We start from the raw sequence: 26514 nt of genomic DNA, 5'->3' as shown, positions 1-26514 counted from the left end.
ATTAATGTTTTTTAACTTGGTTGAATGGTCCCCGTTTTAAGAACAGATAGGGCTTTCAGAAAAAGTCTTTTCTCAGTGCCCTGAAAGGTTTTGAGAGGGCTGGATTAACAAAAAGTTGGTTGCTTGGCACTTTCTGAAAGCATTCTGGAAATACCTCCAGGGGTTGCCTGGAACCTACTGTTTCTGCAAGCCTTGGCCAAGTATGGTGAATAAAAAATAGCATTCAGGTGAATTAGTAGTTGATTTGGGGATGTTTTCACTGTGGCATAGTGCACCAGGGATAGAATCACAGAATTACAGAATAATTTGAATTGGAAAGGACCTTAAAGATCATCTGGTTCCATCCCTGCCTTGGATGAGGCTTCACAGGGCCCCATCCAGCCTGGCCTGGATATTTTGTGTCTGTAACATACACTCCCCAGTTATTGATCACACAGGAGGACCACAATCTAAAATAAGTCCTCGGTGTCACCTACAGACAGCTCCAGACACCAAAAATAACCACAGTGCAGCTACCAGGGAGCAGAACAGGCTCCAGATCTTGAGGACTTGCTGCCTCAGCACAGCTTGCTTTTAATGAGCTTGCACATACCAAATATCTCCAGTCATGCTGGACAAAACTGAAATGGCTTTTGAATAAAATGCTGCCTGGTCGCAACAGGAACAGGTGCAATGACAAGAAAAAGGCAAAAGCAACAGCTTTTTACTTCAAAACCAGGCCAAGCTGGTAGAAACAGCATGCAGAATGCTGACTATACTTTACATGTTTGGAGGGCAAAACGCTTTTACTTACAAAATAGAGAAGTGTCATTTCTGTGTCAAATCATGAGGATTTTTATTTTTGTGATACAGGTTCATAGTGAAGCAGGCCTCACTCAGCCCTGTAGAACTGTGATATCCTGATCCATCCTTCCCCTCCAGTGGGATGTCAGGTATTTTTATGCAAGGGGCTTGGCTGGCAGTAAATTAATTTCCTAGCTTTAAAATTAACTTCAACGGTAATGAGCCATTAAAGTCAGGGGAAGAATCACAGAAGACAAAATCATCTTAGGGGCTGCACTGGGTCCTCCAAGGAGCAGCAGCCTGAAATCCTGTAAGCACAGCCAGTCTCCTCTGCAGCAATGCTCACCCAAGGATGGCAGCAGCAGCAGCAAGGCCTCCAAGAGCAGCCAGAGCTCACTGGTACCTTGAGACATCACCTTCACAGCATCACACTGTCCTCTCAGCACGGCTCAGGGCTGTCCTCCTCAGCAGAAACACACCCTGGGAGGCAGCTCAGGTCAGCACACACATCAGCTGAGGCTGCTGGTCCACCTTACAGCCAAACCAGGCTGGCAGCTCACTGGGACCAAAGCATGGTGGTGCTCCTTCTTCCTCCTCCCAGAGTCCTGCTTCATCTGTTGTCATGATTTTGTGATGGATTTGGCAGTGCTGGGATAACAGCTGGACTGACCTTAGGGCTGTTTTTCATCCTAAATGATTCTATGATGCCCCACTCTGCTCAACCCCCAGCCATGCCCCATTCCTCCCACCCCTCCTGGGGCTTCTCTGGTTGCCACATCAGCTGCTTTCCCTCCCACTCCTGCCCACCCTTCTTTGGCCCAGCTGGTTCACTATTTGCACAGAACACAATTTGTTCAGGTGATGCCTTAAGCTTTAGCTTTCCTGTTTTTCAGATTCTGTGCTGCCTAGGTGTGCAGCTCTGAGCCTCATATCAAGTGTTAGTCAGCTCTCTTCACAGAGTAGGCAGAAAAATCAAATCCTTTCCAGATGGAGACCAAGGACAAGTGTTACAAGTTTTCAGGCCCAAAAGCACAAACAACAGTGGATCGAAGGGAGAAAACTAGAAGGACGGGACTTCATAACCTGAAGCTGTAATTGGACAATTAAACCCCAATATGTAAATGGACCAAAACTTATAAAAGTGTGAGACCTCGTGACCGTTTGTCCATTTTGTGACCATTTTGGGTCCGCCTTGGGTGTAGCCCTGGCCAGGCTCTTGTCCTGCCCAAGGTGTATCCTTCAAGGCCTTCTAATAAACACCTACTTTATTCTCTTAGCTCTGTCTCCTCTCTGTTCCAGGTCAGCCTTCCCAAGGGAGGGATGAGGCGGCCAGAGCCAGCCCGATTCCTCTGCTGCCCATTCAGTTCATACCCGAGGGAGCGCAGGCACCGCGGCCCCTGGGGCAAAGACCTCCGGTACCTGCGGCAGCTTCACCTCCGGAAGGAAAATCCTGCGCATTTGTGCCCGGCTGACACTGACCCGTGTCTCCGCTGCTCCGGCTTTGTTTCCTACGTTCCGCTTCTTTTTCAGGGGGGAGGAACGGAAGGGATGGCGGGGATGCTCCACCCGGGGCGGGGATGCGGCGGTGCCAGCCAGCGCAGCCTGTGTGGTCCCAGCCCGAGCCAGGGGGATTTCGCCAGGGAAGCCCCTGGCAGCTCCCCCACCAGCCGGATCCTCTTCGGGGAAGCTGCCAAGAGCCCAATTAACACACCCACCCCATAAAAGCAGCAGCGGTGCTGCGCTGAGGGAAACAATCGGCGGCGCACTGAAGCGCTTTGCTGAATGGACTCAATTCAGCGCTCAGGCCTTAGAGCGGGGCGCAGCTCAGCTTCCCTGAATGGGGACAGGCGCGTCTGGAGGCCTGCTGACCTGTCACCCAACATCAGCATCCTCAAAAGGAACAGCTCCTGGCACACACAGCTCTTTCTTTCAGGAAAATGAAAAGAAAAAAAAAAAAAAAAAAAAAAAGAAAAAAAAAAAAAAGAAAAAAAAAAAAAAAAAAAAAAAAGGAAAGAAACCCAAGGAGAGGCTGGTGGTGCTTTTGTACTGCGGAAGGTCACCGGCGGCCTCACCCACCTCCCTCCCCTCCGTGCGGCAAGGGGAGACCTGCCCGCGAGTGAATAGCGGAGGGAAACTGGGGCAGCTGGTGGCCAGTTCTCCCTGGTGTGGAAAAACGTGGCCCTGTGAACATCCTGTGCCTGCAGGAGAAGGGCAGCGCTCCGGCATCGCGTAGCCCCAGCAACCGAGCGAGCGGCTGTGACCGCTCCGGAGGCCTCAGAGGAGACTGCAAATGTGAGCGCTGTGACCCGCCGAGCGGCTCTGTCCCCAGCTCCGTCCTGCTTGGCTGCTCAGCACAGCTGCAGGACCTGGACTGGCATCTCCGCCTTTAAAGATGCCTCGCTCCCTCACGGTAGATGTTTTATCGAGGGCGGATTTAAATTTGGGGGTCAGATTCCTGTCCTATTTGCAAAGCTCTTTTTCCCGCTCTGGAAGCGCTGTCTGAATAAAGCTAAAGAGGATGCTATTGGGATTTTTAAGACATGCTTGCAGGTTTGTGCCCGTGTGGCTGTCACCCTTTTAGAGCTGTGGGTGGGAGCGCAGTGACCACACCAGCACCACTCAAGCGTTCACCAGGATCGGATGCTGGAGGCACCAGGCAGGGGCAGGGGGTCACGGTGGCACTGGTGCATGGACAGACAGACAGACAGGGGAAGGATTGGGACTCCAGCAATCAGAAAGCTCCAGGACTTCTCAAGTTTCCCTCTCTGTCCACACTGCCAAGCTAAGGGCTTGGCCCAAAATTCCTGGGTTTGAACTTCCATGGGTTTTCTGTCAGATCTGTGATGTTTCTCTTATTCATTTGAGAGATAACCGCCTGCCTTTCCACGAGCCACCCCAAAGCTCTCTTCTCTCCTTTCTCACCAAAATCTAGAGAGAAATGCTCAACGTCAAAATCACTCACAGCACTAAGGATGGGATTATTAAACACTGAAGATTTTTAACAATTACAAGAATAATAATTGCAGAGTGTATGTATTTGTCATGTGGTAAAACTAGCTGTAGAAGGAGTTTTGAAACAATTCCAGCTCTTTCTCCTTCCCCCCCCCCCCCCCCCCCCCCCCCCCCAGGGGATTAACATTTTTCTCTTACAAGTAAATTAGTTGTTAAAACATGCATAGAGATAAGTCATGCCAAACTGTGCCCGGGTGTTTTACGTTCACTTCCTCCCTCCCAAAAAAAAAGCGTTCGCTTATAACTAAAGAATGAGAAGGAAGCAGATAGAAATCTGTAATGGTTCCATTTATTAATACGTATATCACAAATACTCACAATATCAATGCATTCTCGTTGGCATGCTAGACAGAGGCATTATTAAAAAAGTCCTATTTTTTTAAAAAGGTTTTAAACTTTTGCTTTCCCCCAAAAATATTTCATATGCCTGTTTTTTTTTTTTTTTTCTTTTGTGATTTTTCTTTTTTTGTGTGTCTGTGTTTGTGTTTTTATTTCAATTTGATTAAACAACGTATTTGGTGGCTGCAACCTCAATGCAAAAAAAGAAAGAAAGAAAAAAAAAGAAAGAACAGGAAAAAGGTATGAAGGCCGCAGTACAGCACAGTTCAATTAGTTCATAGCTACGTAATAAAAATAAAGGGAGCAAAAAGTTCTGCCTTCACAGTAAGCAACAACACAGCTTAATAACAGTATTACACAGGATCAGGTTCCGAGGCAAAATGCACTAGACAAAGCCTACCGGGATACGCACTAGGCATACAACACTGAGTAAGAATCAAAGATGTAGAAGAACACCAGGAATAACAGTTCCCTTCAAGCACAACATTTTAACATCATTTTCAAGTATCTTTATGTTATGTTACTGATTCCTTTGTTTTTGGGGAAAGGGGGACAGGCGCAGGGGAAAGGGGGAAAGGATGGAAACCTTAGTAAAGCAATAAACGAAACCAGAAATTAAGGTAAAACCCAAAAGAATATATATATTTCATATACCGGTTTATATGAACGTGTGCGACACTTATTAACCATGGCGAAAGGCTAATTACGCCCTCCAGTCACTACATGCACAGCCCGATCAACGCTGTTAAATGAGTTACCTTTGTTAACTTACGATGCGAACTACTGTGTGACCAAGAACATACAGACGGTGCCGTCCTCGCGCCGAGCCGCGGCCGTGGCGGCCGGCTCCGGGGGCCGAGGGGACCCGGCCGCTCTCGGTGGCACCGTGGAACTTCACAGGATGGGACACTACGCATGGGACAGTTCGGGAGGTGGGGTGCGAGCGTGCGCGCACACGGGCTGGCTCGTGGGGGTGTGCGTGCGTGCGTGCGTGCGAGAGACAGTGTGTGCTAGAACATTCATGTCAGTCTTTCTTCTCCAATTCTGCAGCTCCTGGTCTTCACACAGGCTCTGGACTCCACACTTCTCGAAAGACTGGAGAGCGGGGAGGACGGGGAAAAAAAATAAAAATAAAATGAAACGCAAGCAACAAACCAACAAGCGGGTTGCTTTGGTCGCTGGCGGTATTCACGGCAGGTGTTTTGCGCTCTCTTTCCAAGAAAAATGAAATGGTGGAATTCAACACTGCGTTCCCCTCTCCCCCGCCTTTTTTCCCCCACCACACACAAAATCAGGATGAAAATCCCATAGCAAAGAAGCCCATGGGAAAGCTTAATTCTCAATGAACACACCCAGAATGTAAAACTCGCTCGCAGGAGCACAGTTTTACCACCAGGAAAATGGGGAAAGCTCACCTTGTTACACCATCTCGTACTGGTTAGCAGTAATAAACCGGGACAGACAGCATGCCAGCAGCATCCCGATCAACTGTTCCACACAAGACAGAGACAGAACAGAATTTAAGTGAAATTACATTGATGTAGAGCAGTGGTATACATGTATTTCATGTTCTGGAGTTATTATGCACAACGTATTTATGCCATATTTTAAGGACTGCTCTGATTAGAAAAACAGCATTTAAATTTGTCATCTTTGTCAGATCTTTCTCTTGATTTTTATCATTTATTTGACAAGCAACATGACTCTTTGGTAGTTTTCAATCCCGTTGTCAATGTCTGGCCAAGCCAGGTGTGGATGAATGAATTGCTGGGAGTATCAGCATGTTACAGGCTGTGTTCCACTTGCTCCACCTGGATCTCTCACCACCACCCATCAGCCCTGAGAGCTGGTGCCTTTAACTTCTTTATCACTGTGCCAGAGAAAAGCTCCCTGATGTCCCAGAGTGGTTATGCTTCCTTTACAAGTGATGCAGCACTGTAGAAATGAGCGCTGCAAATCTGGAAACAACTTTTTAAAAAGTCATTCACTATTCCCTTGGCTGTCACTCAGATTATTGAAAACAGATCCCAGGCTTCCACTCATCAATAAGCACTCAGTCTTTTCAATGTTTTGTTGACTGCAGTTTCTAAGTGCTTCCTGCATGTGGCAACAGTGCTAATATGCCGTAAATAATTCAACCTGGCTTTTCTCATTGGGGTTGGTCAATTAATTAACTCCTCAGCATATCCAGAGCATGCCTAGGTATGACTGGCTGGCTGCTCATCCAGTCTGGCCCTTCCTATTTCACTCCTCAGGATTGTGTGTCCCTTCCCCTAGACCAGGCAGCACTCCCTGTTAACACAATCACCAAAATACACATCTTCTGTACCAAGCAATTGCTTGATTCGGGCTGGCACCAGCCCAGAGCAAGGCCAAGCCAGGGTAACTCAAATCTGGATGAACTCTTTCCTGTCTCTAAGATGTCACAGTCCTTGTCAGACCATGCTTGTTTAGCCAGAAATTTGCTCAGTTTCCTGTTTCGGTGTCCACCAGAGCTGTCCTGGGCATTTCAAAAGGGCACAGAGTCACATTTAACAGTGGGTTGAACCCTCCTGTTCCTCCATGCACTCCCTGATTTTGGCACCAAGGATGACACTGCCTTGGTTGTAACTAGATGTGGGGCACTGGTACCACCTCCTGACCAATCTCCAACGAAAACCAAAGCTACCAGGGTCCAGGGGCTGAGTTTTTAGCTGCCAAAACAATATGTGTGAGGTGAAAACCCTCCTCAGCTCTGAAAATCTGACTTGATACTAGGAGACATTTTAGCCATTTTGTTGCCTTTTCTACTCATCACTGGGAGGATGATATAAGCAATTGTTGAAGGTGTTGCTGAAAACCAACCACGTTCTACAGCTTACATGACACTCCTGCAGCTGACCCATGCACTATTTCTTTAGCTCAGTTCAATTTTGGAGAATGAGACTGCTGTTTTGAACAGTGCTATGTATTTCTCCATGCTCTGACAGGCTGAACAGAGTGAGTGCCTCTGGGTGGTTCTGTCCCACCTCCTTCACTCTCACTTTTCTGTGTTTGTGGTGACTTTCAGTCTTTCTTCACGTTCCTTGGTTGGACTCAGAAGTTACTTCTCTGCCTTACTGCATTTTTCAGTAAGATGAACTACACAGTGCATTTAATCCAAATTATTTTCCCCAAGCAAATTCCAGCCCAGACCGAAATCAATTCTTCTCTACAATGGCCAAGAATATATGTACATTGAAGTTGTTTATTTTTCCCCATCACAAGAACCCAAATTACAACCACTGTTCTTCTCAACCACAATCGGCTGCTTTTATCAGGTTCACAAGGGGAAAGATGCTGTAGCCTTTACAAATAGGAAACTACAGGCTTTTCTTCCCCCCTTCAACTGGAGCAGCCTTCCCCAGATACCTCTAATTAGGGATTCTTCTGTTCTGTGTAGGCTGTAACTCTAATAATCAGTGTGTCTAAACTTTGTAGCATCTGCAGGCATCTAACAGTGTTTTGTTTTAATCAGCTCTCTCCTAAGACAAATGGCAGGTTACTCATGAATGTCTCCTCGTGATCTCTGGCCCACTTATTGATTCTTGGCTCTGACCTTAGGCTGGTTTGGGCATTTAAGTGGTTGTAGTGACATAATGTTTAATGGCATGCATATCAAGCCATTGCACACACGTTTTACTCAGCATTTCTAAGTATTACCAGAACATAGCAGAGCTCTAATAAATATTCTAGAAATACTTTGAATGCATATAAAAACATGTGTTTTTCCATGTGTTGACTTCCACATTTAACCACAAGAGCACTGTTCCTCCCGTAGCCAAAAAGAGGCAATATTGTATTGAGTAGCTGGATTTTCTTCACGGTGCTCTTTCATTACAGGCATAACTACAATCCTCTATATTTAAGTCAGGCTAGAGGCTCCCAGACTGTGCAGCCCAGATCAGCATTCTCCACCCTGCCGTGTTCTCTGCATTTGTTCCACCACTTGCCTCCTCTGCTCTTCAGGCAGGAGGAAGCTCCTTATCCTATTGTGCCCCAGGTCCCTGCAGCTCCTTTGAAAAAACAGAAGAATTGGAGTTAAAGGATTCCCACAAAGAAACTGCTGCTGGGAGCTGCATTCATTTCCCCGCACTCTCATTGCCTCTCAAATGCCCCTTCTCGACTTTTATCCACTTATTCATTTATTTGATTTCACTGTCTTGATTTTTGAGTGCTAAGATGTCAGACTTGGTTCTGCATTTGTCTTCTCTCACACTTTTTTCCTTTCTTCCCTTTTTTCCTTAGATTATCTTGGTCTTCTGAGCTATTACATAGGAAGCAGAGGGTTTTCCATACCCTGGTCTTGCCACAGGAAACTTGAAAACGCTGACAAATTCTTTGGTTTAGACAACTGGGAAACCCACACCCTCAGGTGTGTCTTCTGTACTGCTATCCTGTTGGCCACAGGTCATTCCAGCAAGCAGAATACAGTGAATTTCTCATGGTTTCTAGGAACAATCTCAGGCACATCTTAGTTCTGACCATTGAAAACCATCCACAGCATATTTTGTAGCAGTCTTATCCCTCCTGTACACATAATAATTGGCTTTTTAATACACTCATTCTGTAGGAATTACCACTGACTGGAAGCTGTTCTGCATGACATATTTATTACACCTTATTATACTGTAGAGAAAGAAACTGAATTGCAATTTGAATTTCCATTTTATTTTGGGTCTTGGTATCGTCATAGTTTTTCATTCTTTGGGAGAATTTCTGTAAATAGAAATGTGTTGAACTAACTTGGAATTCATCAGCACATCAGGTAAGCCAAAACTGGGGGGGGGTTAATCCATCAGGAATAATTTTTCAGCTCAACACCCTGTCATATTCTCAAAATGCAAATCTCCAAACATGCAGTTTCTCTGGCTCTGTTTTAAAAGAGAGAATTTTCTATGTCACATGTTTATTTGAGTCAGCCTCCCGTGCCGTGGTGTGCCTCTGTCACAGATCCTACCTCCACACTGAATCCACCAGTGTTTAGAAACCGAACTAAAAATTAGTCTCTAGAAACAACCCAGTCTTAGAGCAGATTTCAAGTCACATATTGCACGCTGACGTGGATCCCAGTCCCTGAGCCCTGAGCAGGTCCCAGCCTCGCTGTGCTCAGGGAGTTGTGGCAGACAAGGGGGATGATGTCTGCACCAGAACTGTGTCCACGTTCAGGCAGAGCTACCCACATTAATGCTGACAGTAAACAGAGCAGGTGGATGTTGCACAGTACAGGGGGCCCATGGCTGCATGGGAATTTATCTCAGTGTGATGGGACCTGAATATGCCCAAACAACTGCTTTGGAGCATGTGGGGAACACCTGATTTTCAGTCCTTCAGCACAAAGGGAATAATGTGGACTGAACACTGCACTGAGTCTCCCCTACTTACAATCTATAAACCTCTCCAAGACAGTGTCTCTTGCATTCCTTAAGCCAGTGCTTGCACTGTAGTTTTATCTAGGCACAGCTCTCCATCATCTATGCAGTTTGCATAATTTTATTCTCTGCTGGGCACAACACAGCAATCATTTTTCTGCTCTGAAGAGCACCTGCTAAACGGAAATTATTCCAGCTGGAAGTCAGCATTGGCATCCAAGTCCAAAAACAATCAAATTTTATTTTATTGCTATTATTTCAAACCCAAGGAGCAGAGCAGACAAGGTCAGCAACACAGTGGTTTTTATAAAAACTCTTGACTCTGGTGGGGAGGTCTGTGCCAGTCCTGTAAGATTTCCCATGCCATTACATCAACTTTCCCTATTTCTGGGCCATCAGCACATTCCCCGTGCTAGTCAACACCTAACAAACCACGTGAAGGAAAGGCCCTTGAGCGTGCTTTACTGTAGAAGAGCAACATGATTTAATTTGTCTTTTATTTAGATTAAACTTATTCTCAATAGGAACAGCGAAACCTGGCCTACAGCTGGAGCCCTGCCTGGCATTGCTGCCACACGTTAACCTGAAATCAATCTGCAAACACTGCCCCTGACTGGGCCCAGCAAAACAGATTAGCAGTAATTTACTGGCCACCTTCTATTCCTCACAGCCTGGGAGAGCTGCATTTTTCTCCTCTGCAGCCCCTCTCTCCACTTTGTCTGTAACACCTCAAGCAGCTGGGTATGTCCTCGCAGTGCCAGAGCCCAGTGGGGCTGGGGAGTGACATCCCCACCTGGCAGCAGGGCTCATGGTGCCACCACATCAAAACACACCTCGTTTTCCCCCTCAGTCAGAGGGACAAAGTGCCTTGCAGCCCGTGCTGCCTGCAGCCTGCCACAAAACACCCATTTTCAAGGCTTTCAGGCAGTATTGGTCCTGACTTTTTCCCCCAGCAGCATTTTTTACAATTCTACTTGTCTCATTCTTCTCTTGGATAGCTTTACACGAGGCATTTAAAAAGATGCTTTACAGCCTTCTGGCTATCTAGAGCCCAAGCTGAAACCCAAGCTTGGAGTCCCATAGCAGGGATCAAGCCATAATCAAGGCTGGAGGAGAGTATCAATGCTGTCACCATTCAACAAGAACTAGAACAGCCCATTAAAAAACCCCCTCCACTCATCCATGCACAAACAGCTCCAGATTATTCATCTTTCCTGGATCCCAAAAACCTGCCGTGCAGGCACATGCTCTGAGCAGCTGCTGCTGTGATGAACCAGCACCTCCACCCACACCAAACCACGCGCTCCTCACATCCAGCACCTTGGCTACAGGGCATCAGGCTTCCAGATGTGCCCAGGCCAGGGCAGTCAGCCCAATTTTAGGGCTCCCTTAGGGTGTGTGTATGCTGATGGAGAGGATGGAGGGGGTGGGGCATTTTCCACAGGGCTTGGGGACAGTTTAGAATTGTGCATATTTCCCTCTCTCTCATTTTTGCATGTTTCCAGTAGAGTCCTTGCTGTCACACGTGAAGTCAATGGTATAAAGGAGCATCTTGTTGAAAGATCCAGGTGCTTTACTGCCCCTTCTCGATCAGAAGAACCTGACCACACCTGTACCTTCCCCAGTTCCTGTCTACTGAATATCATGGAACAGAAAACCCCTTCTTAGCTCTCCTCTTGTCGCTCTCGTGCTACGCTCCTTTTGGTGCAGACAAGGTTTAACAATCTGATTTTGGTAGACTTATTGTTTCTCAGTGTTCACTGCTAAAAGGAAAATAAATAAAACTGGTCACAAAGTGTCCCCTCCAGGCTCCAGGTCCAGCATGGGGAGGCCTGAGGGTGCACTCGTTTGAATTCTTGAGTCCTTTAAGAACAAATAAGAGTACTTAGAAAATAGAAGCCTACCCCAACGATGGATAAGCTATTTGTCTTCTTAGCTGTTTATGCTCCATTTAAGCCAATGTTTTATTGGGTTAACCTCTATTTGACCCAGCGGAGGGACAAGTTGTTTTCCTTGAGCTAGTCATTAGCTCAACCGTAACTGATATTCCCAAGGAGAAACTTCATTTAAGTTGAAAAAAAGAAAATCAATGAACAGATGACCTCAGGACTAATGAGCATGCTGAGTTCAGTCCCTTTCCATAATCCTTTCTTCCTTGAAGTCCAGGTAAAGAAAAAGAAGGGAAAAGAAAAGGGGGGAAGGGGAGCGTTTATGCACTTACCTGTGAGAATGCAATCCCAAAAGCCACTCCAGCTATGATTCCCATATTTGTCTCCATAAAACTGGTCACCAAGTCATAACAGCCCTGGAAAACAAACATCATCACTCCTTGTACTGACCTTCCCTGCCATGAATGCATAATTTCCCATTTAAAATGAACTCTGGTTAGACAATATTTCTGCTGTAATTTCCAACTCTGGCACCTCTTTTTAAAATAGCAATTTGGAGCGAATGATGTGGAGTTGTGGAAAAAAACAGTTCCTTTTAGAAACAAATGCATTTCAAGACTTTTAAAATCTAAGTGTGATGTTGCACTCATTTTTATGGGTCTTTTCAAAGAAAATTTGTTAAAAACCAATATAGCTTTGACCTGAAACCAAACTAGTAACAATACACCGATGATATAATACAATACAGATGTCAAAAATGAATAAATGATGCTGATTTCTTAATACTCTAGACATTTAATGGAGTGTTCCTTGAGGCATTCTGCTTGCCTTTACCCATCAAAGGACACCAGGCAAGGCACTGAACAGCATGTAACTTTAAACCATGTAACAAAGTTATCAAGGGATTTGTATGAATTTTCTTGGTTCATTTGCCCTTGGACATAGAATTCCCTGTCCTGCTCCCCAAACCAAATCTTCTCTCTGCTGACTTATTTTCTCAGGCCTCAATTCACAGACTGGGGCCAGAGGATTCATGTACAATATCTGCCCCTCTCTTGGATAAACTTTTTTGAGAGGTTCCCCCTCAGAACAATGTTTGCCAAGATTCTCCCTTCACCTACCTGACCCCTCAGAAAAGAATTTGAAATTATCATCTCCCAGTTCGTGGTATTTAAATTAATCTAAACAAGTGACTTGATATGTGAAGAAGTAAGAAAGATGGCATTTTTTTTTTTTTTCATTATTAACCCATCTGTCCCCACAATCCAAAGCCACTGCTCAGTCCCTCTTGCCACCTTCCTCAAATGACCAACACTCTGGCTTAAGGCCAGTCCTGAGGAGTTTTTTACATTATAACTTTTTCCACTTTATCAGAAATTGGAAAACTCAGAAATAACAGTGAGTTGCCTTTCCCAACCTGGACTCCTGTCCCAGAAGAGAGAAGTGTCTCCACATTTCACCTACACCCACACACCACTCGTTCTGCAAGCATTGTAAGAGCTCTTTACGACCTCAGAGCATCAGCTGCTTGTAAAAAAATAGCAGCAAGAAGGACAAACAATGTCCTTCATTACAGACAGGCCATTCATTAAATAAATGGTACCATTTCTTTAACTTCTTTTATAACATCACAAGACATTCAATACTGAGAGTAATGAAGTGCTCAACCCAATAGTAGCTGAGGACCAGCACAGCTGGTCCTGATTAATTTCTGAAATGTTTATGTGTACATATTAACTATGTTTTACCACAGTGTACAGTAGGTCTGATTCAAACTTGCTTATTTAACCCATCAACTATGGTTTGCATGCTTTACATGTTATGCAATGGATTAGATTTCTCAAGCAGTATTCTCATTCTGTCTGACACGGCTTAATGCTCTCCCAGCCCTTCTGAAATCTGTTCTGTTGAAGGGCCTTCAAGAGATGCAACACCGAAGCACAGTGGTAATTGCAGGGAGACAGAAGATCTTGTCGACAAAACGCGCAATGGGAGGGTTTTGATCACCCTCCTCACTTGAAGACTGTTTTCCCAAGCCACAATAATCTGTTTACTGAAGCACACTGTTTACATATGGCTTAATTGCTCAGTCCTTACTGTGCATGGACTGGGAGTGCGAGCAGCACCCACGAGCTGCATTTCAGGACAGAAGTGTGTGCAGCGCTGTGTGAGCACCTCTGGGTGCTGACCCAGAGATCCGGAGCACAGCAGGGACAGTTCACAAAGGATCTGATCTCTCTTGGCTCCGTGCATGTGTTCCTTTCTTAAGACTTTAGAGAGAAATAGTTCTTGAGGTTTCGTGGTAAAGAACTGTGATTAAAAGCACTAGATGAACGTTAATTAGCTAATCCTAATGACAGCTCTTAAAGTTAGGTATTAGTGCCATTGGAGATGAAGAAACAGAGAGCCTAAACAATTAACCCAAGGTCACTAAGCAAGTTAGGGTCAGAATTGGCAAAGAAAATCCAGGAATGCTGTCCTTTAGTCCTGTAATTATATAATTAGTTTAATCCTCTTTGGTTAATTCATTATTAGTCCTCAGAAACTGCTAGTAATTTGATTAGCTCATAGAGAACTCGTCTTACTGATAGTTTTGCAAGATCCACCAAAAGATGTAATCCAAATATACTTGTCCACAGGCACGGTGAGAAGGGTCTTCCACAACACAGGCAATAAATATTTTCCTTTTTCTCCAACACACAGAGAGCAAAGGGCCTGTTTCCAAGACGAGCAAGGGGTTTGGGTCAGAGGCAATGATGTTTGCTACCTATCTGAAGTGAAAGGATAGGGCCAAACAACATTTTCTCCTTCTTGCTTTTCATTCCCATGTGACTTTCAAAAGCATTCCCCTTTGCTCAAATGTCTGGGACAACTCCAATATCTCGCAACTGTTGAAGAGAAATCTTCAACTTTTGTTTTCCAATGGCTATGTCAGAAAATGACACAAAACCACATCAACTTCCAAGCATTCAAATTTCCTCTAGGTAATCAAATCAAGTAATTACTTCAACGACTTCCTGAGGAATCAGCAGTCTGTGCATTTGACAGGAGAGCAAGGAGCAAGCATGGCTGGAAATGTGTTCCTAGCCCTGGACTAGCACACACTGATCCCTCAGTCGCTTCCTACAATTCAGCAGGCATCCTGTGCCACGGGGAACTCCAAAGTGGACAGGGATTTCCCTGTGTGGGCAGAGCAAGCCTGGCACTTGTGGGAAACAGCAGATCAGTGCTGGGAGTGCAAATGGTACCTAAATGGTTGTGCAGCCAGGAAAGGTTCAGAGTGCATGGCTGTCCTGAACTGCAAAGCTGGGATGTGCTGGTGGAACACCAGTCACAGCAGGAAGCTTCCTGCTGGGAAGAGGAGCAGAAGCAGGGCTCAGGGTGGGCTGCCCAGCAGGCACCATGCCTGCTGTGGGTGCCCTGCACATGCCCTAGATGCACCCTGCCCTGCCCCTCACCTTCCTTCCACTTCTACAGAAAGAGCTAGTACAAATTCACAGAGAGCAGCTGGACAGAGTGGCTCGCCCTCTAGACTTAGGCAAGACTGCTCTGCCGGTGGAGACTGTGAGTTACTCAATCAATGGACACCACCAGCATTCCACACATCTGCAAGTGTGTGGCTCTCATTAAACCATTGCAAAAAAGGAGAAAGGCTTAGTGGAAAATAATCCTCTAGTATCCCTTCACAATACATGCCAGAAAACGTTGTCTACTTGACTGGTTTTCAAAGATGTTTCAGGCTGTGCTCAGCCACCAGCGCAACCTTGTGAGTCACAGGTGACTGAGGTGAAAAAGACAGAAACAGAAGAGACAGAGGCATTTCCATATCTCCCCTGTTGTCTACTCAGGACTTCTATTTATATTTTAAATAGGTCTCTGAAAATAAAATCAGAAAAGAAAATAATCCTTAAGTCTGACTAAGCTGTGCTGCAAGTTAGAATGATGACTTAGCCACAGTATCACTCCTCTTACCAAAAACCTTCCCTCTCTTGCAAATCTCAAGTGAGAAAGAATTGATGACACACTAGCACTTGAAGCAATAACTTGAGCTGCACTTCTGCAGCACAGTGTCTAATGCATAGAAGTTGCATTATTTTCTCTTTATTCTTCCTCTTCTTAGCATTTTCTGTATTTTTATTTTCTAATTTTTCATTTTATTTCTGTTCTCGCAACTTGCTTTCTATTTCTGTCTTCCCAACCCTCTCCTTCAGGTGACCCCAGGGAAAGGGTCACTTTGGCTGTGCTGTGCTCACAGCCCTGCATGCTCAAAGACTTTAACTCGCAATAAATATGCCCACCAATCACCTGTGTTTCCTCAGAACTGCTGCATCTGGGACTGGATTTGAGAAAGGCCAGCTCAAAGAATGTGAAGCAAGCGCAGGACCAAGCCCATCCTTACCCTCACTCCAGCCTTATCTGCACATTATCAACCAACCATTTGAAATGAAACGCAACTGCAAGCAGCCATACACTCCACTGTGGGGCTGGATGGGCTCACAGCTGCCCCTGGCACAACGTTACTGGTACCTTCTGGTTTACTTTGGTGGCAGCCACGGTCATGTTGCGCAGATCCTGAGTGTTACAGTCACTGGAGTTCATGCAACAGCTCGTAGGGATGCCGTGCTTGAAGAAGTAAGGGCTGGTGCTCCAGTTGGTGTAGCTCTGAATGCCACAGCAGCTCAGCTAGGAGGGACAAGGGGCAGGTTTAAAACACACGGACAAACAAAACAGAATTAAAACGAGAACAGAATTAACCTCAGCCCACTTCATAAGCTCATAATCAAAATAAAGACAGGGCACCACAAGTTTTGAAAAGCAGATACCGCCCCTGCCCCATGAATTACAAAATACCAGGGATGTAAGTTGCAGAACATGGGAGCTGATGACCTACTAAAAAGAAGGTATTTTATGAGCAGAGCTATTATTTGTAACATTTGACAGAGGTCCAGCCATAAGCCCATCCTTTTCAGTTGACAGTCTGTTGTGTTTTCTGTTTGTTTTCTTTTTTATTTGATTAAAGGTGACCCTGTAAATTTGAGACCTCAGAGCATTACACAGAATTACATGTAACACATACAGGTTCAAACTAGTACAAATCAATAAGGTGAAGCCTCTCTAACTCACCAAAATAATTTCTAGGACAATTCACTGAGCTGTGAGTAGAAAGAGACCATATGTTCACAGGGTGTATCTAGGAAATCAGCTACAAAACCCTAAACTGGGAAGGATGTTCTGATTTAGATCCTAAGCTAGAAGACAGAGACTCTGACATATGGAGTATGTGCTGAATTTTCTGCATGGAAAAGGCTTATAAATGCAGTTCCTGTAAAAAGAGAACTATGAATGAAATGAGCATTTTGCTACAACAGAAACATTGAAAACCTACTCAGAACTATTTCATTTGGTCAGCTCCAAGAAATCAAAAATTTAAAATACAGGTTAACATTATGAAAACAGACAAATTGACAGCAGAATATACTCAGAATATATTTGGAGCACTGCATTAATGTGCTAACCAGGAGAAGCCAGGTTAGAGTATAGCTTCAGCCATGCTGAAGGGTCCAACATAACTGTAATTTCTAAAGGTCTAGAAGTCATCGATACAATTACATTGACATTTCAGCCATTCATCGAGTTACAATCACAAGGAAAGGAAATTGGCTCATAGAATGTATTGCAAACTGAAGGAACAGCTTCTTGCTATGGTAGAGCTTCCAGTGGGAATGTAAATGTGAATTTTATCACTCTGTGTTGTAGCTGGTGAACTTGGTCTCTTGTGGGTGGCATCCCCAACTGGTTTGGCTGTGCTGTGGCACCTGCTCCTGCCCTGTGCCCTGCTGGAAGGCAAAGCAAAGGCAAAACTGCCCTGCTACCACCCCTGAGGGTCAGAAAGGCTCTTCTCCACCAAGCTGCCGCTCCATCCCTCCAGCACAGCTTTCACTGCCAACCTCAGCAGTTTTCCCCTCCATTTTCCTCTGGGGAAAATATACCCAGTTTTTCTCTTTAACTCACTAGGTCTCCTTTGCCAGCCTCACTCACTGTACTTGTGAAGGGAAATGCTGCAGTTTATCAGTGATGCAGGACACAAGAATGCAAAACCCTGTCTCATCCAGCTCAAATTTAAAACATTTTATAATCTTAACTGGCAAATTCTCTTCAGAACAAGGTGTCTTCTTTAGGAATACAACTGCCAGCTAAACTCATCCGAGATCTGGAACCAACAACGAGCCAGTGGGACAGGCCTTGCCTTTATCAGACAGCTTTTTCACTAAAATTTAGGCATCCTGGGCAAGCGTTTCAGTTGAAATACTTTCCCTTCAGATCAGTTTTGCCAGGCTCCAATTTTGCTTGCAAATTGCAGCTTGCAGACTGAGCCATCAAAACTTCACATTCCTTCCTCTATTGACTAATTTTTGGTATCCAGCTCGAGACTTACGCTTTCCTGTACGTTATCCACTGCATGGCTCCGCTCGTCGTTCTTGTTGTAATTCTGGATTGCCTCAGTGTATGTCCTAAGGAAAGTATCCTTGATCTGTGAGGGTGAGGGAAAAAACCCAAAAAAACAGCCCACGTGAGCAACAAGAAGCACAAAATCTGAAGCAGTTTTAGCAGGAAGCAAATGCATTTCCAAATTTCCTAACAAGACACCCAAACTAGCCTTTCTCAGTTGTTTTTAAGGATGTTTTTAGAGCTGGCAGAGCTCCCTGTTAACTGTCAGGACTCATTCATGCCATTTTTCCAGTGGGGTATCAGACACAGAAACAAGACTACCCCAGCAAAACTGATATGTTTAAAAAAATACTGTAAAATTACTTAACCTATCAAAAAGGTATGATTTTATGCTTTTCCCCCCAAACTCTTTGTCCCAGCACTGAGCCTGAAGGAGACTGCATGCTTCTCCCTGCTCACGGATGGGAGCCAAAGCTTGTGCAAACACCCTGGGGACACAAGCCAGTGGCACCAAAGTAAGCCATGAATCTCCTGACCAGGCATCCCCCGCACCAAAGGGATTTGGGTAAGGAACAAGAGGTCCCTCAGCTGGAAAACATCAGGCACATCACCAGGAATGGCACTTTGACTGGGTGGGAAAGGGGCTGGGGAGCAGATGATGTGAGCAACCCAGACGGCTGTGGCCCTCACAAGCCACTGTCTCTCCCAAAACGGAGCAGTGTGACACTGGGGCTGCTGCAGGTGAGGTGGGATGAAATGGGAATCCTCAGCAGATGGACAGGCACCTCAGGACCACATTAAAAACATTCCACCGCTTGCAAGGGTGAGCAGCAGAAAACTCTATGGCAATGGAAATGTCATGTCAAAAGAGGAGACTCGAAAACCAGCTAACACAAAGAGAAGAGACAAGGAGGATCTCTGGGGTTGTTCTGGCTCAGCCCCAGTGGCATGTAGGTCCATGGACTTACAGCCAGAGATAGACCTGATTACACTGGATAAAGCAGAAGTGTTACTACAAATCTAGACCATCACGCTTTTTAAAAGCTTCTTCCTGCCCCAGTTTCCTACCTCACTCTACTCCTAATCTCTCCTTATTCTCAAGATAGAAATGAAATCCCATCCCACTCCCTCCCCACCCCCCCTCCCCTCCAAGGAAAAAAAGAAAAAGATTTACAAAACAGCAAGTCTGGTGTGATGCAGAAGTTGTCTCTTCCTTACAAAAAGAAAAGCATTTAATCTATTCTGGAGCCCTCAGCATATGTAAGAGAGCAAAGAAGATCTTACATGCTGGACGCACAAAACCTGATAGCTCCAGAGTAAACCACCAGGCAGCTGAGGGCAAGAGCTTTGGCTAAATCCCTTCATTTGGAATCACATAGGATTTTAAGAGCTGTACAAGTAACTGTTGCACATCCCTGGAGATGTGCTGGAGCCCCCGAGCTCAGCACCCCACACGTTCTCCACGCTCCAGGGAACTTCTCAGCAGCTCCTGCCCAGGAGCCATCCTGCCAGATGCAAACTCAGCACATTTCCACCTACCTCGTGGCGAAAGACAAACCCTGAAATGCCAGCCACTAGTTCAGCCAGGAACACCAGGGACAAGAACATGGCATACTGAAAAGGCAGGAGGCAAGAGAAGTCAGAGCATGACAGGCTTTTGTCCCAGCACAGACATTATCACATAAAATGCAACTTTTCCCTCTAGGCAGCCTTCAAAGGTGTTAAGAAACCAAAGGTCTCTCGGAGGAGATACACAGGTTATGACCTGAATGTAGCACGTGTTTATACAACTCACAACTGATATATTTTGCTTAATTACTGGCTTTTCTGACATTTCTGTTCCCACGTTTCTTAGCATTCTTATGTACATTAAAACACACTCACATGCCAGGGGTGAATCCAAGTCACTCACATTTTGATCTTGAAATAAGGATTACAAACTGACCCTTCCTGTTTGCACGGTGCCTGCTAAGGTTAATAGGCTTCCCCAGGTGTTCTGGTTTGTGTTTATCTATCTCACTGCCAGATTGGGATTTGCTGCCTGATTCCTGAAGTTTCTTCAATGAATGAACTGGAACATTGCCTTCACTGGAAATATTCTCACTAGACATATGCTCCAAATACTTCGCTGAGCCAAGGTCCATATTTGGCTTTAGGTGCAGCATTTGGATCAGGAGCTAAATAAACCTTGAAAACAGCGCTTTCAGTGTACGCACTCACCAAGTACTAAAAATATATTTAAGCAGAAATAAAGAAGGTAAAGAAAAAAATGCAAAGTGGGATAGTAAAATTTGAAGTTGGGGCTTAATCTTCTGGAGGAAAAATTACCTTTTTACTCCACCTGCTAAGTTATATAAGGAAAGGAAACATTTTCAATTAAATTCAGTCCTAGCAGGATTTAGTGGAGAAAGGGAAACTTAGTTTTAATGAAAGGTTATTGGGGAAAGGAGCACAACAGTGAACGTGGAACTAGGGGAAAAAAAAAAAAAGGAAGTGTCCAATTAGTGCAGTGTTAAATCACTGTCTGTTCAGGAGAGAAAAGAAGTTTAGAAACATTTCTTATATGTCCAATGAAAATAAGACCACGTGCTTGGAACAGCACATGCTACTGTTAGTGGCATAGCTTTAAGAAAGTTACATGAGTTATGGAGCAGCTAGCAGAGCCTGATTTCCTATGGATTTATTACATCATTCACCTTTATCCCTTTCCCATCTGGACTGCAGTGACTCCAGCAAGCCTCTGCACGTGCCCTGACGGCACATCACCAGCAAGAGACAGCAGTGAGGTATTTGCCAGCTGGCCACCAGCTGATGGAATTGCAGCGGCTACCTCTCCCCTTCCCCTCCCTGCCATCATTTGAGGAAATGAACTCCTGTTAACATGTCCTCCTTTTCCAAAATGCAGCTTAAACTGGAGAAAAATCATCCCATCTCCTTAGAAAAGCAGTCCCAAAATACTGCAGCAGGAGATGCATTGCACTGTCAAGCCCTTCCTCAGCAGTTCAGTGTTTCACAAGTGCTATTTGCACCCTTGAAATCATTGCACATGCAGGATTTTGCTCCTAAATATGCCTAGAAACACAGTTTATCATGGAAGTTTGTTTAACCCGTAGCTATTTTGAATTTTAAGGTAGGCTGGAAAACTCAGAACAAAGAAACTCACAATAGGAGAGGTTAAAGTAGACTGAGGGACGGCAGCTTCCCCTCTGCTCAGCACACCTCGAGCCCCTGCTGCTTTTGAGATGAGGCCAAACATACTATACAGTGCTCTACTTTTTGGGTTGAATTGTTCTAGCCTAGTGACTGTTAGGAGAAAAAGAAGGGCTGGTGTGCTTTTAGGAGGTCCCAACTATTTGTTCCATAATTTCACCTCAGGGTATTAAACTGACTCCTTAAAATACAGTTTGAAAGAATTTCACATTTATGCTGCTTTGGGCATCTTTAAGATTGTAAATATAAATATATTCATCTATCTGGCTCACAGAAAACCAGAATGATTGCAGAACGACTCACAGAGCAATTCAGCAGCATTCCACCCTGCTCCAAACACTTGGGCCTGTGTGCCACGTGTAGCAAAATTCAGTCAAAGTCAGTCAAAAACTGGTTTTGGTGAAGGGCTTTTTTTCTCCCCTTTGTCCGAGAGGCACACACGTTGAACATAAAGATTTATAAAACCTAGCTTATGAGCCTAAAAAGCTTCATCAACATCTGTCAGGGGGCGGGGGGAATCCCAGCTGATCCAAAATCCCTCCTCCCCTCCCAAGGCACTGGGGTTTGCTCACCAGCTTCAGCATCCATGGGCTGCCACGACAAGTGGCAAAGCAGCCGAAGAGCCCGAAGACGATGATGGTGGTGCCCGTCCCGATGAGCACGTAGGGGGCATTGGTGGAGTTCTCAGCAATGAGAGAGATGTAGGTGCCGAGGGTGAGCTTGCCCCAGACGCCGACTGCGAGAAGGATGACGCCGGTGATCTGCAAAGCAGGGGGAAACGCGTCAGGAGGCACCGGGGAAGGCATCCGAAGGCAGCACACGGTCATCCTGAGGGGATGGCAGAAACCTCAAGACTTCTATGAACCTTTTCCAAAGGGACAGACAGACAAGATGAAACTCCAGCATCTGTCACATTAAGGCTACCAGTGAAGGAACAGCTCTCTGCTCCGAGAGACGTGGCCAACTCCCCATGTCCCTCTGTCTGGGTGTCCCCTGCTCCCCTTGATCAGCCTCAGCAGGCGCTGGCATTTCTCCTACCACTTTGGGACAGGATTAGCAGAGGCTTCTGCTCTCCTTCTCACAGTGGCAATAAGAATAAATCCAGCTCTTGTCCATCTCTCAGTGCAACTGTGTGAAAAGTGCTGATTCCTTGCTCTTGCACCTGACAGCTGAATGTCAGAAGCAATCACCCAGGAGCACACCAACCCACAGACATCAAATGCCCTTGCCAAGTCCGGTCCCATCCCTGCACAGCACCGTCTTCACCTCTCCTTGTGCCGAACAGAAGTGGATTCATCAGCAAAATCTGAAAGCAAGCTGCAGAGGACTGGGAAATCTGCAGAACAACTTCTGGTTTCTCGCCTCCGGTTCCACAAAGAGCTGGTTTCTGTGCCTAAAAGCTGCTGAAAGTTTTACCACTGTCCCCAGGGAGGCATAAAAGCAGCCTACACTGCCAAAATGAACAAGCAGCTTCACATATGAAAGAGAGCTCGAGCCTCGTAATAAAAAGCATTTTTAGCTAGCTGTTTGAAACAATTACTAACCCTTTACCATGCGTTTAAAGAGTTTGGTTTCCCCAGGTCTCGGCGGGGCCCATTCAATTTATGGCACACACAGACTTTGGAAAAAAGGAGGAAAGCCTCTTGGTGGTTTATTCCCCTTCTGGTTCTTAACAGAGCTCTGATTTACAGGGACCTAAGGAAGCCTAAGCCCCCAGCGTGCTCGGCAGGGTGCAGAGGGGATGGGATGTTCCCACAAAACCACGCTGAAGATGCACCTCGGGTTGCAGCAGTGCTGGCTGGAATTTTGCTTATGAAGACAAAACACCAGAAGACTTCCCTACAGACCTTTCCATGACCTTTATTTAGCAGAGCACAAGCAGTGGTATAACTAATGCCTACCTCCACCTCAAGGCAAGCCTCATTTCCTTATTTCCAGGACACACTTTTTATCACTGTCTCTCTGTGCCATCACACAGTCTAGGGAACAATGAATGGACTGATTTCTGGTTTGGTGTTTAGATTTTTCTTTAAAACCAGAAGAGACGTGGGCAGATAGAAGACTGGGACAGTGCTGGCCTGAGAACAGGGCAGCAGGAATAGACACTGATCCTGACACTCACCACCAGCACACACATCTTCCCTTTACCTCTGTCTCCTTCCTCTGACCCGAAATCTCCCCACTAGCCTAATTCTGTGACCTGTGGGTTGCAAAAGCAGGGTGCTGTGGGTCCCTTCACACCTGAAATGTCTAAAAGGAAACTCAGAGCACCTTCTCCAATGCACCATCCCACCCCAGTCTTCCCCACTCCCTTTCCACTGTAAAGTTTCAATTCAATGATCCTACAGGAGATGTACAAAGCATTTCAGATGTCCTGGCAGTCAGAGGAGAGTCACTACCAGCCCTTTGACCTCTAGAGCCTCTCTGAGCATTCAGCATCCAAAGGAACTTCTTTTACAAACACCTGGAAGAGCCAGCACACATGGAGCACGAGAGCATCAGTCACATTCCACCAGTGAACTTCTACAGCAAAACCTGGTTTTCATACGGCCCAGCAAGAATTTTAAGATTTGTCCTGGAAATGCTATGACAGCTACAGCCTGTGAGGAAAGAGTGTCACAACACCACTCCAGGTCCTCAGCAGACACAGAAGAAATGAACTGGCAGCTGCACAGCTCAAAATGCCCCAAATGAGACATCTGGAGGGGTGCAGAAAAATAAGCATTTGCAAAGGAAAAAAAAAAAAAAAGAAAGAAAGAAAAAGAAAAAGGAAACAAACAAAAAATCCAAAAAAGCACTCCCAACCAAAAAAAAAACAACAAAAAAACCCCACAAAAATCCCCCAAAAAGCCAACAAACAAAACAACACAAAACAAAAACCAAAACAAACAAAAAGCCCCCTACAGAAACAAAAAACAAACAAAAAGCAAACAAACAAACAAACAAAACCCCAAACCAAAACAAAACCAAAACAAAAAACAAGGAAGAAGTTTGCTTCTAAAAATCAAGGACACCCTACTTAAATGTAAAGATGTGGGATCCTGTCCTTTGGTGTTTTCAAGGGAAAGCAAAAGAGAAAAAACTACCCCAAACACCAGGTTTCAAGGTCTGTCACAAATTTACGGAATGATTTTGATTCAGAAAAAAACCCTGGAGTTTTCCTTGAACTTTATACAAGCCTTGGTTTAAGCAGTAATAGCCACACTGGATAATACAGGCAAAGCTCATATCCAAACCCAACCAGACACCACCAGCAGAGAGATTCCTGCCAGCAGCCAGGGCTGGTCTGATTTTTTATTTTTTAGGGACAGTTCCTGTGATCATAACAAGCCCTAGAAACTCAGACAGGTTTTGTGTCCACAAATGGGCTTGCAAGTGGTTTGTGCCGGTTTTGGTTGCCCCTTTTTCATGCTTGCTCCCTATCCTGCCCCCCACACTGTTTTGATGGATTTTTCCTGCACCTTCTGCTTCTTTTCTGTGTTCTTTCTCTACTTTGCAACATTATTGGAAAGCTATTTCATCCTGGATTTCATCAGAGGTAGGTGATATCTTCCTTACAAAAGTTCACTGCCATTGGAAGCCCCTGGACTCGTGTTTCCTCAGCCAGGAAACTGGAGATGTAGCATTCCATAAAACATTTTTAGTCCTGCCCTTCACTTTGGCCAAAATTTTAAAGGTAAAAAGAAAAAAAAAAACCAAACAAAAAACAAAAACCACAGGACATGTCCAAGTAGGGCAAGGATTGTAAAGGCTACACACAAGTAGAAATCATGTTGTTTAGCCCCAGCAGGTCTCACATTTCAGTGCCCCTGAGCTCAGGCTCAGCAAACACATCCCAGAAGCCCCTGACTGATGAGATGGCAGGAAATGAAGCAAGTGGGCCACCTGGACATTTTCTAAGAGAAACTGCACTGAAATCAAGATGTTCCCACAGAATGTTTTAATCTAGATGAATTGGATTGTTCTGGCTTAAGGGAAAAAAAAAATAAAAAATCTGTGAACAGCTCCCCCCCCCCCCCCCCAACTCTACCCCTTGCGTCTCCTCAAGCATGGTATCACATGCACATCCCACTGTGAAATCCCTGATTTCAGCCAAAGGAAAGTCTTCTAATCCTTTTACCTTCCTTCAGCCTCAGTACAGGTGTTTCCAGTGTCACCTGCAGTGCTGCTCCCAGTTCTGGATGTGGTGGAAAAGTTACCTTGCAGCAGGCAGGCAGAAATGCAACAGAACTGACTGGCAGCTCCAACTCCACTTGTCCAACAAACCAACTCCTCTTTAGAGACACACACACAGAGATGGGCCCAACAGCACTGACACAAGGGTACGTGCCACAGCTCCTCAGGACACAGGGAGAGCGATGTCCTGGTAACGCTGGGCATTGCTGAAATCAGAACTAGTACTAAACACACAGAGTTTCTCATTAAAAGGCAACAGAAAAATGTCTCAGAAGGACTTCCTTTAATAGTGCCGAAACAAAGATCAAACTAGCAACCCCCTTGTTCTAGGTAACAGCAGCAGAGCACGCAGAGAGGAGTATTCAGAAGACAACTTCTGAAAGTGCACTGCCTTTAATCCTGACAGTATTAGGCAGAAAAAAAACCATTTTTTGTACTCCTTTCAACCTGGTACACATCACTCCTACAAGAGTCTGTTGTCTTCACACCCCAAAACCCACAGAGCACTGGTGGCACGATATGAAGGTTCCTGCTGATACAGGAGGCATGAAAGGTTCTACACCTCGCATCCACAGAGATTCCAGACCCTAATTCAAACCCCTATTTATATTCAGGACTGCCATATGGAATATATAAAGTTCGTCACATACAGAAGTGAAGATAAATGTGCAGCAGGAATTGCTAGTTTATTGGTCCACATAGTTCATGTCCTCCTGTTCACGACTGATGTGGGCTATTTTGATTCCTATGGTCTGCCAAAATTAAACTTGGAAGCCAATCCTGATTGCTGCAGAGCACACAGCAATCCCTACCACCCCCAAAAGCAGCAGGAAGAGCTCAGCATTTCTCTGGACCAGCTCTTTATCTACAGAACTGAGATGCAGAATGACAACTTCATTATAGAGGATCTCACTGTAGGCATAATTCTTCTATTTTACTTCATATTTTCAGCACCACTAATTGAATATAAAATGTGGGCAACTTAAAAAGAAATTCAAAGCAGCAGCAAAGAATCAGGCACAAGGAAAATAACCACACTGTTGGTATTTTCAGTTTCTCAATTCCAAATACTTCCTTTTCCAAACACCAGCCTCCCTGCATTTTGGTAGAGGCATGCTGTCTCTGCACAGCTCCCCTGCAACCTTCTCCTCAAACAGGCTAGAGAAAGGCTGTGCATGAAATGGATGAAGCCAGGGGAAGGCAGACAAGAACTATCTCAATCCATCTTGGCTGTAGCTGAAAGGTCTAGCAAGAGGTTTAGCAGG

The 26514-nt window shown here is 45.2% G+C and overlaps 1 protein-coding gene across 1 annotated transcript in view; it reads right to left on the bottom strand.

The window, feature by feature from the left end:
* Positions 1–4064: 4064 nt before the first annotated feature.
* The window catches only part of TSPAN7 (tetraspanin 7), an 83583-nt gene continuing 61133 nt past the window's right edge, over positions 4065–26514 (bottom strand). The window contains exons 2-8 of the mRNA XM_040055086.2: positions 21646–21834; positions 19403–19477; positions 17850–17945; positions 15941–16096; positions 11746–11829; positions 5550–5622; positions 4065–5229 (exon numbers count right to left, since the gene is read on the bottom strand). Of these exons, the coding sequence (XP_039911020.1) occupies positions 5554–5622; positions 11746–11829; positions 15941–16096; positions 17850–17945; positions 19403–19477; positions 21646–21834 (669 nt within the window). The 3' untranslated portion in view covers positions 4065–5229; positions 5550–5553. The remainder of the gene's footprint in view (positions 5230–5549; positions 5623–11745; positions 11830–15940; positions 16097–17849; positions 17946–19402; positions 19478–21645; positions 21835–26514) is intronic.

Source organism: Hirundo rustica, chromosome 2, assembly GCF_015227805.2.
Source record: "Hirundo rustica isolate bHirRus1 chromosome 2, bHirRus1.pri.v3, whole genome shotgun sequence".
NCBI classification, from domain to species: Eukaryota; Metazoa; Chordata; class Aves; order Passeriformes; family Hirundinidae; genus Hirundo; species Hirundo rustica.
This window is presented reverse-complemented; position numbering and strand designations above follow the sequence as displayed.